Below are 18,322 nucleotides of genomic sequence, written 5' to 3'. Positions count from 1 at the left end.
CACCTGCTGTTTCCATGACTCTTGTTTTTCCTTCTCATTCCAGATCTTTCTGCACACATTGCTAACTGGTATCAAACGAGAAAGAGCTGTTTGCCCTCTGCAAATACCAAGGAACCTGTGATAGTCTCACTTTCAGAATAACCTCAGAATGGTCCAGCCACAATAAATTTTCCCCAGCTCCCCTTTTTATTACTATTTCTTTAATCTTTAGTACATTGAACTGATGCTTTTGCCATTGCACACATGCTTAGCATTAGTATCATGGGTTCCTTGGTCTTTTTTTGGCTGTGCAGTGCAACACAGAAGAATGTTGGAGGTTTCTAAAAGACTTGAGATATTCCAGGTTGGTGATGGTATCCCTTCAAACTGTGTAGATCTGTTTTTAAAATCTCTGTGACTGTACAGTGTATGACTCATGGAGGGGGCTTGTGAAAGCAGCAAGAAAATAGGGTGGGCACATTAACCTTTCTGACTAAATAGCATTCCTGCTGAGTCACAAACCTGCAAGCACAACACCCTCCAGCACTAGGGAACATCTGGAAGAGCAATTAAATGCTCCCGCAAAGCACTACTTCAGTGGTAGTTATAGGCTGGCTTTCAAACCCCCAGCTACAAACGGGAAGGAAAGGTAAAGGCAAACTTTGTGGACTCTGCGATCTTCCTACAAGATTTGCCTGTAAAACTAAGGAATATTTGACTAAATACTGTAACCAGGGCTAAAAATAAGCTGTGGCACCCACCTACGAAGCATCGAGTGCTGGCTGCTCTCAGAAACAATACACTAGGCCTTATGTACCTCAGCCTCACTCGACATGACTGTTCCTGTGAAAGCCTAGCAATCAATAACAGAATTCTGTACAGATTTTTCTTGTCCTCGATTAAAATTTCAGATTTGTATGTCTCCACAAACATCCCTTCCTATCCCAGGCTCTCTCAGCATAACAAACCCTGCAAGCAATGAGTTGATTCTCTGCTCAACTCAAAACTACACAGCAACTTGGCCTTGTTCAGTGACGCTTGGGCAACCTTATGCCTCTGCAAGGCCTGAGTCTGATCAAGCCTGCTCTTCCTCAAAAAGCAGAGGGAAGAAAAATGTTTCCCATCCCCTTTCAGCGGCTGCGCGGGGCCGAAACTCGGGGCCGGACCGGCGGCCACCGCCAGCCCTCACACAGCACCGCGACCCCGCGCGACATGGCGGCCGGCAGCGGGGTGGGGGGGGCCCTGCCAATCAAACCCAAAGAGCCAATCAGAGCCCGAGCCTGCCCGCCGGGGCGGGACTTGCCGCCGAGCCCGCGGTTCGTTACGGCCGCGGGGAGCTAGTCCCGGCGGCCGCGGAGGGATACGGCCAGCGAGGCGAAGCGCGGCCGCTGTTCCGAGAAGTGATGCGCGGCGGCCGGGCGGGAAATGCCTCGCTCGCCCCGTCCGGTTGCGACAGGGCGGCGGCGGCCGCGGGCGGGAGGCGGCCGTAGGGGCTCCGCCAGCCCGGCGGCAACCTGCCTGCAGCGCCTCGCGGGGCGGGGGGGCCGGGTCCGCGCGCGCGGAGGTGGCGGCGGCGCCGCGCCCCTCCCCCCGCGGCCGCGCTGAGGCGATGGCTGCCGCCGGGGAGGGGGAGCCGCCATCGCGGCGCCGCGAGCACCTTCGCTTCCTGCGCCCGCTGCCGCCCCGTCGCGCCTCAGCGCACAGAAAGGACGGGGAGAAGCGTGCGGGAAGGGCCCGGCTCGGCTCTGCGCAGCCGGTCTGCCAGGAGTAGGGGCCCGGGGATGCCTGAGAGCGAGGGGAACCCAGCTGCCTCTGCACGGAACACACTGACCTTTTTTTCCCCCAAATAAATCGGAGAGGGGAGTTGAAGACTTCTGAAATCCTGGTGCCATACTCAGTTCACGGGGTTGTGACCGTGTTATCAGCTACACACCTTGCTGTTTACCAGAAGAATTTATCTCAAGCAGTCTACAAGATTGCAATAAAAACTTAATACAGTTCGTACAGCAATCTACCCACAAAAACATGACTGTTTTCTGCTCTTAAATACTCTCTTTTACTATAAATAAACACATGCTATATGGCATGTCTGCTGTCAGAAATCAGATGAGCTAGCCTACAGCTTTGTGTGATGTTAATCAGAAGTTGTGGCTTTGAAAAATGAGGAATTTCCAGCAAGCAGAATTCAGATCAGTGCGTGTGGCTCAAGGCCAGTGTATCCCCGGCTTTTCTGTGTCAGGATGGGGTAGTTGCACACTTACACACGCTAAATGACTGGAAAAACCTTCAGACAGAAGTGCAAGTTGCTGTCTTGGGCAGCATGTTTTGTGTGGTTGAGGATCCAAACGTTTGAGGAAGCGCAGGGAAAATGTGGGGCAATGCCATACGCAGCCATGACAACGTGGGGAGGGTGGTGGGCCACCGCCTTTCGGAGCAGCCCGTTCCCCCACACTTGCCTATGTAAGTACAACCGCATACAGCGCAGTAGCCACTGTAGCCTCTTATTTTTTTCTATTAATAAATCCACTTGGTAGAAGATAATGTGGGAGTTCACTTTCAGCTTGGAAACGCATGGCCCAGCTTCTGTCACTATTTGCGCCACAGCACTTATGTTTATTTTGTTACTTGATTTTATTGATTTTTTCCTGTATGACATACTGCACTCTCCAAATGCCAGAAAATATCACAACTGCAAATATACCGTATTGTGCCACTTCTGAGCGAGTTACTTTCAGTCACAAGCCTGTCTGCTTGAGACAGTTGTTAAGATGTGAACCTGAAACGACTTCATTCACCATTCGATACAGACACCTTAGTTTCACTTTTTTGGAAAGCTTTTCCAATCTGTTTAAAACTATTCACAGTTGGAATACAAAATAAGAGTTCTCATACAGGGTATGAACCAGTTAAACTGTATTGTCTTTAAAACATAGTTAAGCCAGTGTAACTGCCCTTTCCCCTGTGTGAAACGTACAGAGCAGCTGTTAGGTGTTTTTCGGTGGTGAAGTGGAATACTTTCTAAAGTCATTTTGCAGTGGAAAACGCTGTGGAAAGGTGAATCAAGACAAGCCTCCTCCACCCCATTCTGCTTTCATCAAAGGGACGGGAAGAGCTGCGGCTGAAATCGTTTCCTTTCTCCCCTGCGAGGGAACAGAGGCACTGCGTATGGTTATGCACGTCACCGCTTCCTTCCTGCCTTGCAAAACGCCTTCTGTGTGGCGCAAACATCCTTCCAGTCCAAGGCGGCCATCAGGCCCGAGCGTTTGCCCTCCCGGGGAAAGCAGGCCCGTCCTGCCCTGTCTGCCTGCCAAGGCCGCACACGGCTCATCTTTCCGCTCCCCGGGGTTGGTTTGTCTCGGCGCCGTGACAAACCGCTGCTGGTTTGTTTGCCTTGAAGGGTGCTGGGCAGCGGACACGGCGTCGTTCGCATTTAGAAGCGGAAGGGGCTGAAAAGGGGGAAGTTACAGGAGATCTTTGCTTCCCGTCAGGGGCAGAGAGCAGGGGCAGGCCTCGATGGGCCGCCGGGGGCAACGGGAGGTGCCGGGGCGGGAGCTGCCGCGTTACCGAGCCACTATGCCCGCAGGCCGGCAGGGAAACGCGCCCCAGCCGCCGTCCCGATCCGACCCAGTCCGGACTCAGCCCCCTCAGCAGCCGCCCGCCACCCCGCCCCGGCTAGCGGCGAGCAGGCCGCCGCCGGGAACCGCCGCGGGGGCGGAGCCAAGGCGCCAGCCAACCGCGGCCCACGCCTCCCCCCACGTGACCGCGCCGCTCTCGCGCCGCCGCCCGCGTGCGTCACAGCGGCGGGCAGCCGCCAGGCGGTGTTGCGTCACGGGCAGGGCGGGGCGGGCGGACTTTTTTTTCCCAGGTGGCAGCGCGCGGAGGCGCCGCTGTGTGCTGCGTCACCGGGCGCCGCGCCGCGCTAGTCTGTGCGTGGCCGGCTCCGGGTGTGCAGCAGCTCCGCCATCATGGCCTCCGCCGTCGCCCACCCGGCCCCTCCCGCCGCAGCGGCCGCCGCCCCGGCCCCGCCGCCCGCGGCCCCCGCCGCCGCCCCGGGCATCCTCATCGGCGACCGGCTCTACTCGGAGGTGTCGCTCACCATCGACCACTCGCTCATCCCCGAGGAGCGCCTCTCGCCCACTCCCTCCATGCAGGACGGCCTGGACTTGCAGTGCGAGACCGACCTGCGCATCCTGGGCTGCGAGCTCATCCAGGCGGCCGGCATCCTCCTCCGCCTGCCGCAGGTGCGCGCCGGGCCGCGCGGGGGGAGGAGGGCGGCGGGCGGGCGCCGCCATTGTGGCGCGGCGGGAAGGGCGTGTGAGGCGGCCGCGCGGGGGGGGCGGCGGCGCCAGCTGGTGCCTGACACAAAATGGCGGCGGTGGCGGCGGCGGCCGGGCCCTGCTGACTGACTCCCGCTCCCTCCCCGGCTGCGTTCACAGGTGGCGATGGCGACGGGGCAGGTGCTGTTTCATCGCTTCTTCTACTCGAAGTCCTTCGTCAAGCACAGCTTCGAGGTGAGCATGGCGCGGCCTGCCCGGGCTGAGCGGCTGGGTAGCCCCGGCCATTTCCCGGCTTCCGCGTGGGGCTTCGGCCGGGTAAATCCGGAGCCGCTGCTTGCTCCGAGCCTTTAGGCCGCGTTTCTTTATAATCGCGTAACATTAACTTTATCGTGGCTGGAAATCAATATCTTACGGAAACGGTCTTTTTTTCAGATTGTTGCCATGGCCTGCATCAATCTCGCTTCCAAAATTGAAGAGGCGCCTCGTCGTATAAGGGACGTGATCAACGTGTTTCATCACTTGCGCCAGTTAAGAGCAAAAAGGTAAGATTAGCTTCATTATCAATTTAAGCATCTGTTGTCACTAATACACACTGCAGTTCTCAACTCACAGGATTTTTCCAGGCTAAGTTCAACGTCCTAAAATTGAGAAGGGAGTGCTCCTTGGCTGCTACGTAGGCAGTACAGTTCAATGCTGACTTCTGATGTGACTTGATTACTTGGTAGACACATTCTTCTTACTTGTATAGCTGTAAGTTTTGAGTGTTGGTTGCAGTTTTAGGCCTCTTGCTAGTTGAATCTGATGTCTTAATTCTTGAAAGGAAGTCCTAGGTATTACTAGCCAATTAGTGGGTTGCTGCCCATGTGTTTCCATTCTTTTAACCATATTCGGTAGTCCTAATGTTGTTCTCTTGTTAGTATGTAACCATCGATGTGGTTATAGGGACAGTAAAGTATCAGTTTACAAAAGATGAACTCTAAGTTATGACAGTATTACTTTTTAGTAATTAGAAAAAATAATTTTAGGGGAAAAAAAGTGTGGTTTGGCCTACAGCATTTGCAGCTTTAATGATGTCGCTTCAACAGGGAATGTGTAATTGAGTCTTGGAAGCTGAAGGAATCTTTTATTACCAAAAGTGAGACTTGTGTTTTTATGGTACAGCATGCTTGTGTCAGTCAGTACTGGAACATAAACTTAACCTGATCTGTATGCAGATCTTGATAATTCTGTCTGTGCTAGTTGTGGGGCTGTTCTTAGTTGTGAGTGCTTAATAAGGGTTTTCTGTGTGTAAACTTATGCAAGTTTTCATGCGTCAAGCAAATTAGTGTGATTTGTTGGAGCAAGGAATGGATGAAGAGAAGGAGTTTGCTGAACTACTATTAAATACAGCACTTCAAATTTAACATGAGGCAGTATTACAGACTTCTGTGAGATGTTCTTGGAGGCATGTCAGCTAGGATAAAGTAGTATTAGCTTTAGTGGTTGTTTACTTAAAGTATAAAGTAATCTATAATTTTAAAGGGATTTTCTTTTCAGTTAGCTTCTTAAATATACCTTTTTTCCACCCTTCCTGTATGTTGCCAGGTTACAGCAGGAATTGAAGCTGTGTGTTGTATTGTCTTTTGTAAGTAGAATAGAATAGAGATTCCTTAGGGATACAAGCTGTTTCTTGGTATATTTATCCTGGTTATGCCTCTCTGCATCTAAAACTTTTTTTTTGCCTTGTGCTCACCTTTCCGTAGTTAGCTTTAATTACAAGAAGAATGATTGTCACTGTTATGATTTGAATGGAACTTAGCTTTGTTCTTTTTCTTTTTTTAAGTTGTTATCCTGGTGGCCCTGAGAGTTCTGTGAAGTTATGCTGAATGTGCATTCTGTGGTATTGTTTCTGACCACAGTTATGACAAGGGAGTCTGGTTATTTGATTACTAAAGCTGGTTCAGTGATTCTTAATGTTCTGGCCTTGATCCAGACACTGAAGGTTAATTGATCATATGCAGTGCTTTTCTTTGCAATGAGAATACAGATTAGTTGTTTGTGCTTTGGAAAGGATCAGAGAAACTGAACTTAACCTGTGAACTTAAATCTTTCCAGCTAGCCTGTTCCAAATCAGAATGTCACTTATGCATGTTACATGGTATCTAAAATTCATCGTGTCGAGAGAAACCGTACACTTCTATTGACCCATTATTTCTGGAGAGATGGGTATTTTTGCTTTGAGATTCCGAGTGAATCTGCATGAAGTTAATCTTAAGATGCTTAAGTCTGACATTCAGGCTTGCCTTTTTCTTTTTTCTTTTTTTAACAAGCAGGATGTAAACATTTTTCTGTACTTTTTACAAGATTACAATTACATAACCTGTACACGTTATTAACTTCAACTCTTTTTTCCCTTGCAACCGACTATACAGCGACCAGCTACATTTACCAAAGCCTGGGTGATGTGGAGTGGTACATAAAGATGAAGCTGTCGTCATGGCAACAGTGAGTGAAGTATCGAAAATCCCCAAGGAGAAGCCAGTGCTCTGAGAATAGGTCACTGGAATCGGGGGACAAACAGGTTGGCCGCTGGTGAACCATTTGGAAGAACTCCTGTATCTTGTTATAAGCTTTTTTCTTTGCTGTCCAGGTTTTTAGAATTCTAGCTTGATCTTTTTTTATCTGAAGCTAACACTTAGGCCATAGTTAGTCTCTCACACACAACCCAAACCTGAAACAACCAGTTAGGCTGCTGTACTTTCTTTTCACCTCTAGTCTAGTATTTCTGTTAACTGAAGCTTTTAACCTGCATATGAAGTTTGCGTAGTTTCAGTAGGCTTGCTTGCTTTCTTAAACAATTCTGGGTTCTTAGTTCAACTTTCTTGCTCTGTATAATTGCAGTTTTCCTAGTAAAACACACTTTTACAAGGATACAGAAGTCTTGAATTTGTAAAGCTATTTATATACACACACGTGTAAAAATGGTAATGTAAGCAGTCCCTTGTATGTAAGTGTTTGCAGAACTGGGAATTGCATTTGAATTTTCTTTTTACAAGACCTGTGGTCAACTGAGTTACTGATAGGTAGTATTTCTAATACTGAGAAATAAGAAAATGCTGAAAGTGTTTTGAACAAGCACATTCTCTTCTGAACCTTTCATGAGTGTATGTCATGGAGTATTGCATGTAAAATTGTTTGTGTGCATGGAGAAAAGCTCATATTATGAAAAAAACTTGCTTTATAAATGTGTGCTGAAACATCTCTGTTTTGAGCCAAGTACAACCATTGTTTAACATGCAGAATATAGTTGAAAGTTGGGGTTTTTTTCTTAATTTTGAATGTGCCTGAAAGCTGCAGAAAGTCTTTACAAGGCTTCAACCAAACGTGACTACTGTCATTATGTAATCTTACAAATGTTGGTTTGAGATGTTTAGTCAGCTACTCTTTATTTCTGTTGTAGCAATCAAATAGCTTCATGCAGTTGTGTTGGGAGTAAAATTTGCCTTGGAGGTGGCCTGTACTAAGTAACAATACTTAGCGTTCTTAAAAACTGTTCTATATATCTACACAGTGCTTGTATTTGTAATGTTGGAGACAGATACAGAACTCGCTTCCTTCTCTCACGTTGGCTGGCGTAAGAGACTTCTGGTCTTTGAAATGAAATGCTGATGTTGTGCTGTACTGCTCAAAGTATCTTTATATTAGAAACATGCAGGGCACCTCTTCCTCCAAGGTATTAGGCATTCCAAAGACATGGAACTTTAATATTTACTACACCTGTAGTTGTGTAGAGAACATGGGTTTTGTTTGTCAGAAGGGATTAAAAAAAGGATATTTGGAATTTATGTAAATCATTACAAACGTTACAGTATGTCTTTATCTTGTGGGTTGTTATGCTATCTCTAAATCCAGTTGAAGTTTCATGGCTAAGTGTTGGATTGGCCTGCCAGAATGGGCCTCTGTGCTCTGTTTTTCAAGTGAAGTCTTGCACTGGGCTCTAGTGCTGATTTATAAGAACAGGTTACTTGATACAGTGTACAAAGTAAGAATTTGATATATCCTTTGGTTATATAGGGCTTAAGCTTGTATTTTATATATGAGCTTATAAATTATTTTTCTTTTATTACTTGAACTTAAAATGATTACTATTTGGACTGAGAAGTAAGTGTAGCCAGTACAGTATGGAAGTTCCTCCCCTCCTTCTCGCTAGGAAATGGGCTAAGAAACTTTTCAAGGGGAAATCTCTGAAGTTTGCAGCTTTAAAATAATTATGCTTGCTAACACTGCTATTCATGGTGGAAGTGCTAAATTGATATATCTTATAGAAAGGGGAAGATCACTTTTGTCAGTATTAAGGTGCAGTGAAGCCTTATGCAGACTTATCTTTTTACATAAGTGAATAAAAGGCTGCCTTTATTTTCCTATTCCTTAAAGTACTGTATGGATACACTGTTTTCTATGGCTTTCCTAGATCTGTAGATCCATAAAATTTGTATGTCCTAGGGTGAGCATGATAATTTGGGATGATGGAGTAAAACACACGTGAAAGTGTCTTAATCTAGAGTTTCTTATCACTTTGGTGTTGACTGATCAAAACACATAACCAAAGTATGAACTGGTTGTGCTAACCCTATTGTCCTGTAGAAGGACAAGGGAACTTAAAATGCTGTAAGCCTTGCAGTCTTTCCTGTTACACTCCTAGCTACCTCCTTGTGTTTTCATAATACTGACTTTTTTATACGGCTGTCAGAGAATACAAAGACATGTGGAAGGCAGTGATCTACTGCGAGTTGTCACTGATCACATGCAGTTGTATTGCCTCACTGTTGATGTTTAGTTTGGAAGTTCTAGCTGCCTTAGATGTTTCAGCTAAGATTTCTTCATCAATTCTGATGAAATGTTCTGGTAATGAGAACTTGTCTGGACATCTAAAACTCTTTTTCTGCTTTGTGCCTTGCAGGTCCTGTTACAATAGAGATCTATAAATAATATTGTACAAAGCAGTATTGGGGAAAATGCTTCTTTTAAAAAAACTAAGTGGAGTTGACTGATACTGACCCACTTTCAATTTCACTGATTTGAAGAACTTCTAGCTTGGTTCTTCTGAATGTAGTCTCCCACTCCAAAGCAATGTTATGGTCCAATTGCCTTTGCAGTGTTTCCCAATGAAGGTTAAGATAAAATCACAGGCTCTCTGCTGAAATGGTCACCTTAAAGAAGCTTTAAAAGTTCTTCCGCAGTTACTCTTCTAAAACAATATATATTTTGACTGGGTTGTTATCTTTAGAATGGCTGAAAACAAACTTCATACACTTGCCCTGCTGAGTCTAAGTTAACTAGAGAAGTGACTCTGAAGTAATGTGGAAAACATTCTATTCTTCAGGAAACAGGAGTAGTAAGGATAGCACCCAAACCAAGTGTGCTTCCTGGCATGATGGAGCTGCAGAACTTAATTTCAAACCTCCTGTGACCTGCTTCTCAGCTCTTTGTGAAGAACAGGGGTAACTTGTACTTCTAGTGCATAGAGGTACAACATAATGTTTCTATTTTGGTGAAGTGGGATGTCTTGTTGTATCCTTTGACTAATGGTAATAAGCATCCTTCCAAGTGACTGCAGGAGCCTTAATTAGCACAAAATGTGGATTATCAAGGTGTTTGAACTCTGGGAGTGCTTCAGTGAGCCTTAGCCTTGCAATTCGATTGACGTTCTCCTCTCTGATAGATTTTGAGTACCCCTCCTTGCTAGGACACAGTGTGGAAAGTGTGATCCACTTGTGTTAAGTCAAAAAAAATAAGTTAATAGTGAAATACTTGCCTAGTAAAACAAACATTGTATTTTGAATAGAAAAAAAGTAATACAAAGCAATTCAAGTTAACCTGAAACTTGTCGCCAGTGCTTATGGTGCACTAGGTTTATAGTGCAAACAGAAGAATGTTTTTTAGCATAAGCCAAGGGCTGAGTTGGAAAACATTTGCAAATATGGGAGACATAGTACAAATAAGGAAAAGGCTGATCTCTTCTTTTTTGTTAGGGATTAAAATGCAGCATATGGAAGGATGAAAAGTGAAGCATAAGCCTGTTTAAAAACAACAACAAAACTTGTGCATAAACCATACAGCAAATTCTTTTGGCTAAGAAAATCTTTTGGAGAGTTCAGGCATGGGATTTGGAAGGAATTAGGAATTGATTTGATAACGTTGGATTTACGACTCTCTGTATTTGAAATGGCCTATTGTTTGGCAAATGCTATAAACAGCAAAAGTGTACATGATAGCAATGGATGTCATGTCCACATTCAGAACCAGAGGCACAGATCTATCACAATATAAGATACAATTCTTTGCTTTATTAGGTTTTGTTTTATTAGGCTTTTTTGTATGTCATAGTAGCTGATCTGTCTTGTTCTGTCTCAAGAGCTGAATAATCTTGTCTTCTGGTGCATAGGAAACTGCAATATATAAAGCACAAACTTCCTGCTTTAATTTAAACTGTTGAAAACCTCTTCTGGCTTACCCTTGCTTTGAAGTACTGACTTGCAGAGGTAACTGTATCACCTGCCTTCCCCCCACCTCCATCATCAGGTGTAAAAGTACTTCAAGATCTTCACTGCAAGCTTCACTTTTGTTCCTGCAGCTTGATAGGTGCAGTTTGCATACACAGTAGCAGAAGATTATTGTTCATCTTTAGCCATCTAATCTGTAGCTAGTTAAAAGCAGAAACTAAACTAGTTTAGGTAAACTTGGACAGCACAAGATTAATGCTTAAACTTGCTTGCAGGAGTTGAAAACCGGTTTCTGTTGCCATTAGTTGGTTGGAAGGGAAAACAGAGTGCCACTATTTTGGATATGCAAAACAGTTTTGATTTTATTTCTTGCAAACTATAGGACTCCAAGCCCCCTGATACTTGATCAGAACTACATAAACACCAAAAATCAAGTAATCAAAGCAGAAAGGAGGGTACTGAAGGAGTTGGGATTTTGTGTTCATGTCAAGCATCCACATAAGGTGAGTTTTAAAAAAATAATATTCTAAATGTTATTCTGCCTTGATGGCATCATGTTGAGGTGTGGGACAAGAAACACAGATTTAAAAATGACTTGGTTTCCTCTTCTTTATTCCTTAGTAGTCATCAGGAATGCTCTTGTCAGAATGCTTGAGCAAATAGCCATGGTGACTTTGGTAGAAAATGCTTCCTTGTGAAATGTGAAAGGTGACAGTTTTTCAGAGTTAGCTATGATAGCAAAGAAAAGAATTCTGAGCCTGATTGGATGACACATGGGCTTACGCTATATGCTTGGAAAATGGAGGAGACAACTGTTGTGGAATACTATTTGATTATAAAGTTATTTAACTACTGCTGCTTTGTGTTAAAACTGAGTCTTTTTTTTCCTTGCCCCTTAGATCATTGTTATGTATTTACAAGTCTTAGAATGTGAACGTAATCAAACCCTGGTACAGACAGCCTGGTAAGTTATTTTCCATTCTCTTCCTAGCCAGGAAAATAGTAGCAGAAATAACAAGCCTGATGATCCATATGCAAAGCAATGAGATGTAAGTTACTATATAAATATGTACATTTTTAATGTGTGTTAGTGCTTGTTTCTGCTTACTATTTTCATGGCTTGATTCAACTATTTTCATGGAGAACTCAATTTAACTTTGTTCTTTTTTCTACTCTTTAATTAAAGGGTAGTCCCTGATGGTAAGTCATAGAACTCTGCCCTCTGCACCTCAGCCCATGACCTGGGGATGGCCTGTTTGGCTGCCCTTCTCTCCAGCCAACCCAGTGCAAGCTCTCATCCGAGATTCACTGAAGTGGTCCATATCCATCGGGCAGCATCTTCTAGTTCTGTCTGGGTGTCAAAAGGATTTGTATATTTGCTTTTAGAAGTAACTGTTCAAAATGTTTCTAAATGTATTTGTTGCCTAGCTACTGTATACTGTAGTGTATTTAAAGGGCACATGGACACATTTGGTAGACTTTTTGAGAACGTGAATTTAGTCAATTTAACAAATTTGCTCAATTTGAGTTTATAAAGATTGCAGTGCATGCAGCATGTTCACTTAGAAGCTATATTGGGCACTGTTTCCTATATAATCAATACTTACTGACTGCTGTTTGTTTCTTTCCTGTAGCTCAGGAACTTAGAAATCATTGGATGTCTCTGCTGTTTAAACATAGCTCTTGGCATATATTGCTTGGCAATGCCATCATGCTGGAGGAGAACTATTTTAGTGAAGTAGGAGGTCGACTACTAACCTGTAGATCTTTTTCCAACATGAAGGTTTTAAGCTCAACGAGTAAATTGGATGCTTCTCTTGCTGGATGAAGTTAATGTTACTCAAGGCACAAATAGGATTTAAATGCAATGTTCTATGAACTTTGTAGGCTGTATCCAGCCTCTGGAAAATGGTAGGTTATAAATATACTATGCTTACATGCTTGCATTTTAGTTTTAAAGATACTCATTTTGAAAAAACAAGGATATTGATGTTTAAAGCAAACAGCTGGACGGATACAAAGTACTTGTTAAATTGTTAGCTCAATGGACACTTCATAGGGTAATTAATGTATCTAGGAAGAAAATATTAAATACTATTACCTGCATTGGGATTTCCAAACAATGGCAATGGTGCACGCTTTGTTACGGAAGTAACAAGTGTAAACATAAAATATGGTAGTTCTAAAGAAACCAAATGTTTATTATATTAAAAGAAAAAATAATAAAGTCAATTGAGTCTCCAGTATTATCCTCTAAATTAAAAAGATATAAACCTGAGATCCAACCTTTTGTGAACTTTTTTTTAGGAATTACATGAACGACAGCCTTCGAACAAATGTATTTGTTCGTTTTCAGCCAGAGACTATAGCATGTGCTTGTATTTATCTTGCTGCTAGAGCTCTACAGGTAAGGATCAACCTTTCTTTAATTTTTTTATCACTTTTTTTTATTGCTAGTAAACTGCTTTCCAATAAAGCATTGTCTGTAATATCTGCTAAGACTTAGCTTTATTTTCAGATTCCGCTGCCTACCCGCCCTCACTGGTTCTTGCTCTTTGGTACCACAGAGGAAGAGATTCAGGAGATATGCTTAACAACTCTTAAGCTCTATACAAGAAAGAAGGTAACTTTGAAGTTTTTGGGGTTTTTTTTCCCCAATTTATTGCTCAATACAGTTTGAGCTGCCTTATGGTTGTCTCGCACTTTGGGAATATCTGCATACAAATCTATCAATCTGAAAGGCTCCACTGTGTGAATACTCCCCCTCTGTAGGGGAATGAATGAGAGGATGAATGACAAGCTAGTCACATTGCACAGATGATTTAAAAGTGCTTGAATATTTGAGAGATGAGACTGATGTGAATTGTGTTAGTTCAAATTCTCACCACTTTGTTATGCTTTAACAGCCCAATTACGAATTGCTGGACAAAGAAGTAGAAAAGAGAAAAATGGCACTACAGGAAGCTAAACTGAAGGCAAAAGGTTTAAATCCTGATGGAACTCCAGCACTCTCAACACTGGGTGGCTTTTCTCCTGCATCTAAACCATGTAAGTTTGTTCTCTATACAGAAACTTGCATCACATTCCTTTTTTGGTATTCTGAATAATGTGTCCTGATGTATTTAAAAAACGTAGGTCTACTTGCTGAATTGTTAAGACAGCTTAGCTTTCTTGTAGAACTAAAAAGCAAGACAAGTCTTACTGTTTTTAAACACTTTTAAAACCAGTTACTGATATCTTGAAATAACAAATCAGAGGAACACTGTAGAGGCTTCACGTTCTCATGAAATAGTTCTGTTAGAGAGACATCAGTGGTATGATCCCTTAAGTAATAAATACTGGAAATTTGTGTTACGAAGAGAGATTTTTTTGGACTTGGTCTCTTTCGTGGGGGAGGGGGTGTTTATAATTGCCTTTGATTTCTTTTACAGCAGGTATTTCTGAAAAGGGTTTTGGCACGGGGTGGGGTTCTCTGTTGCTTCAGTACAATGGAGGAGCACAACTCGTGGGTGAGAACAGTCAGGAAATGGAGAAGGAAAGCTTCAAATGGTGCTGGTTTTGCATTACAGCAAAGAAATTACTGTAGCATATATCTTGAATCAGTCAGTAAAGCTGTCTGAACTTTAATGATCTAAAGAACTATTTCTTAACACTATTATTGATCTGTAAACCAGCAGCAGATATAAAGGGTATGGTGAGCTTTGTTCCAGTGAGGATAAGTAACACAGAAGGCACAGGCATTTGTTTCTCATGAGGTCTCTGGAGCAACTTGAGAACACGCTCCAAGAAAAAAATATTTGTTTATAACAGTCACTTCTCTGAGAGCTACATGTCTGAGCTTCCAGAGGTCTTTGAGCTGGCTTGTGTAAACTTCTCATAAAGGATGAAAGCCCTCCCCTGCCATTCCTCTCCCCGAAAGGGGGAGCTTAAGTAGAAGAGTTTGAGTGAAAGTAAGACCTTTGGAAAGTAGGTGCGGTTTTGGAAGATCTCTTAGTAGCTGACAGACTGAGGGAAAGCTGCTGACAAAATGTTGACTTCCTATATTCTTACTTAAAGCCTCTGGGCCTTATTAAATGGGGAAGCTGCAGGCTAAGTCATAATGCAGCACTTCTGTCTTACTGTCAGCAGGCCAGATACAAATGTGTAGTTCTTCTGTAGTAGCTGTTCCATGAAACTAATCCATCTTCTGGTCACATCAGCCTTCTGGCTATAGGGACAGGTTGCCTTTGCAATGCACTTGATGTAACAAGTGATGGGCTTCCAAACACGAGGTTTTTACCTAGCTGACGCTTTTTCCTTGGGTTGTCTTGATGTGGACTACAGACTAGATAAAAATTTTTTTCCTTATTCATTATTTTTGTACCATCAATCTAGAAATGAAATCTGTAATTCTGCTTTTCAGTCTCAGTTCTTTCTATCATATTGGAAACGAATAGACAAGGTAACAAGTTAAGTCGTGTATTCATGGGACCATAAACTCAGATTTTTATATTATAGCACTTGAGACTTGGTCTACCAGGGCCCAAATGTGACCTTGAAGCCAAGCAGCAAGGTTCAGTATCCTTTCCGTCAACTTCCTCCAAATTTGAAGAAATGCCGTAGATGCAGAAGGTATTACTGGTGAAATAGCCTGCTGTTCCTGCTAGATAGAAAGGAAAGATCCCATGCTGTGTTTCAACTTCTAATATATTCTTGAGCAAAAGATAGTGAATACAAAAATCGTGTCACTAAGTTGAATATATTGGTGTCTGTTCAGTCAGCTGGCTTTAAAAGACTGAGTCTACTGATGGGCACTGCAAAATTATTTTCTAAAGTGTACTGTAAATGTGAAGAGGGAGTGAAGTAGTGGCTATTGAGTTCATATTTACATTTTATGCAGATATTCATAAAGGTACATAAAGAGTACAGTACACTTATGACAAAGCCTGTGAGATACCTACCTGATCTTGAATTATTTAATTCTTAGCTTCCCCAAGAGAAATAAAGACTGAAGAGAAGAGTCCAGTATCTCTGAATACCAAAACCATTAAAAAAGAGCCAGAAGAAAGGCAGCAAGCTGCAAAAAGCCCTTACAATGGGTAAGTAAAAATCTCTCAGATTAAGAGAAGACTTCTGTAAAAAGGGTTTCTCAACTGCAATACAGTGAAGTACTTGTTATTTTGATAAAGTAACACAAGTATAACCATGTTTTTTGGTGTGTCTTTTTTCTTCCCTCTCTAAGCATGAGAAAAGAAAGCAAGAGAAGTAGGAGCAGCAGAAGTGCTAGTCGATCTAGGTCAAGAACAAAGTCAAGGTCTCGATCTCATACTCCTAGGAGGCAGTAAGTGTTTTTTGCTTTTTGTCCCAGTCAGTTCTCTGGGATATTTCAGAAGTACTTTTCATCTCAAAGAAATGAGGCCGCTCTGTGTTCCTTGTTAAGATGCTTGTCCTAAGCACCTACTGTTGGCCGGCAAGTGTGTGAGTCTTGAGTCACACGGCACTCCCAGTTTTTGACACTAAGCATTTCTGTGGGTAACTGCACAGTCAGTGTAAAAGTCAAAATGCTTAAGAGTATACTGAAGTGTGTGTTCAGAGAAAGGTGTAGTCTGTCACAGTGGTCAGTAGTGGAGTGAGTGTAAAGTGGTTGTAACCTGTTAAATGATTTCCACAGGTATTCCTTGTAAATGAGAACCTTCTCACAGAATTCAGTCACTTCTGAAAGTAGTGATGAAGGCCCTAGAAAGAAGCAAACTTTATATGTTGCAGCTTTCTTCCAAATGTATGGGAGAAGTGCATTCTTTTGGTGTGGATGGGTGTTACGTGATGCACTGTCTGGCTCTTTAGTGCTTTCTTTTACTGTGGCCGGGGAAGAGATGGGGAACTGCCAGTGAGTAGATAACACAATGATAGTTGCTGGCATTATTTTTTAAGAATCCTCAGATGGCTATCTTAGGTGGGAACTGCCAACTTGGATCTCAACAAAATGTTCCCCTAAGTATTACTGACTCAACTCCCTGAAAGAAAAAGGCAGTAGCCAATTTTCAGGCTGATGTTGAAGGTTCTTAACAAGGTGGAAAGAAATTACTAAAGGAAATATTCTGGTTTGGGGTTTGGTTTGGGCCTTTTGTTTTTAAAGGAACTCATCTGAAAAAGGCATATTCTGGGAATGTCACTATCATTCATCATAAATACCCCTTTGGGAGAAGGTGTCTCATGATTTCTTCCAGTAACTTGGAAGATTTCCTAAATAGGAAAGAAAAAAAAAAAAAAAAAGCTTTGCTTTTTTCTGTCAGAAAAACATTTCAACCTAACACTTTTCTGTAAGCTACAATAATAGGCGGAGTCTGTCTGGGACATACAGCTCAAGATCAAGAAGCAGGTCCCGCAGCCACAGCGGCAGTCCTCGCAGACATCACAATCATGGCTCACCACACCTGAAAACCAAGCATAGCAGGGAAGAGTTGAAGAGCGCAAATAGACACGGTCACAAAAGGAAAAAATCTCGTTCACGTTCGCAGAGCAAATCCAGGGATCATTCTGATGTTGCCAAGAAACACAGGCACGAGCGGGGACACCACAGAGACAGGCGTGAAAGATCCCGCTCCTTTGAGAGATCTCATAAAGGCAAGCACCATAGTAGCAGTCGTTCAGGACACAGCAGACACAGACGCTGAGTTTTGAGCCTGCACCAGATTCTAGTTGAGCCTGTATATAATACAGTAAATGGACTCTTTGAGAACAAAGAAACCGATTAGGATTTGATTAATTTAAAGCCCAATATCTAATTTTTCTAAAACGTGTAGAACTTTTTTCTTTTGGGGGGGGAACTGTTACCAACTTTTGCACATAATACCTTAGCAGTATCAAATTGATGGAAAACTGATCAGGTTAAATTGTATGTATTAGAGTTGTGTATTGTTTATCAATATGAGAACTGGAGAACGGATTTCTGTAAAGAGCAGAACGTACCTTATTTTTATACGAGCCAATTGCAGACACTTATATTTAAGTATAGTTATTTGTTTAAACGATGGTGGATACTTTCTTACACTGGTTTTAGTCTGCATGTGTTAAAAGATTTTTACAAGAAATAAAATATAAGGCTTTTTTTACTGCCTGTTGAATCTCCGATTTACTAATATTACTAAAAATAACTTAGATACAGTTACTTTGACCTTTGCTCATTACTGGGGTATTTAAATGCTTCTACCACAAATGAAACTTTCAGAATAATCTAGGGGTAACTTTACTCATTTTGTACTTCACAGCAGGGGCTGCTGTGCTTCTGACACACACAACAGTTGGAACAAATGAGCACAGACACCTATGTGAAACTTGGTGGGACAAGCAGCTGACGGAGCAAACAGCTGTGAAGGAGCTGCCCTTCGCAAGCTACAGAAGGGAGCTCTAGTCCCAGCTTAGCTCTTGGTGGGGGAGGTAGACTGTCCCTGTTAGAGCACCTCCTCTAGCAGCTTCTGCAGGAGCTAACATGTTGCTGCTGTCTGTTCTCTCCTTCATCAGAGCCAGGCCTAGAGCTATAAAGCAGGACAGGTAAGAACATACCCAGGGTGGGTGAGGCTTGAGGTTGGGGAGGAGGAGGAGAAG

At 43.1% G+C, this 18,322-nt stretch overlaps 1 protein-coding gene across 2 annotated transcripts; it reads left to right on the top strand.

Moving 5' to 3' along the window:
• The first annotated feature begins 3,842 nt into the window (after positions 1-3,842).
• CCNL1 (cyclin L1) lies at positions 3,843-17,834 on the top strand. 2 transcript variants are annotated; one of them, XM_026096849.2, is made up of 11 exons: positions 3,843-4,220; positions 4,416-4,490; positions 4,689-4,798; positions 11,121-11,241; positions 11,638-11,702; positions 13,046-13,145; positions 13,257-13,361; positions 13,645-13,786; positions 15,705-15,816; positions 15,960-16,058; positions 17,043-17,834. In XM_026096849.2, the coding sequence occupies exons 1-11, from the start codon at positions 3,945-3,947 to the stop codon at positions 17,389-17,391; spliced, it is 1,554 nt and encodes a 517-aa protein (XP_025952634.2). In that variant the 5' UTR covers positions 3,843-3,944; the 3' UTR covers positions 17,392-17,834. The 2 variants fall into 2 exon arrangements, with proteins under 2 accessions (XP_025952634.2, XP_064372611.1); XM_064516541.1 differs by lacking the exon at positions 4,416-4,490.
• The last annotated feature ends 488 nt before the right edge of the window (positions 17,835-18,322 follow it).

The sequence above is a fragment of the Dromaius novaehollandiae genome, chromosome 9 (genome assembly GCF_036370855.1).
Source record: "Dromaius novaehollandiae isolate bDroNov1 chromosome 9, bDroNov1.hap1, whole genome shotgun sequence".
NCBI classification, from domain to species: Eukaryota; Metazoa; Chordata; class Aves; order Casuariiformes; family Dromaiidae; genus Dromaius; species Dromaius novaehollandiae.
Note: the sequence above shows the minus strand (reverse complement) of the source record. Positions and strands in the feature narration are given on the sequence as shown.

Coding starts and splice junctions, on each gene's coding strand:
- CCNL1 (XM_026096849.2), top strand. CDS start 3,945: ATGGCCTCCGCCGTCGCCCACCCGGCCCCTCCCGCCGCAGCGGCCGCC. Junction 13,146..13,256: donor TTGCTGCTAGAGCTCTACAG/GTAAGGATCAAC, acceptor CTTTATTTTCAG/ATTCCGCTGCCTACCCGCCC. Junction 13,787..15,704: donor TTCTCCTGCATCTAAACCAT/GTAAGTTTGTTC, acceptor TTTAATTCTTAG/CTTCCCCAAGAGAAATAAAG.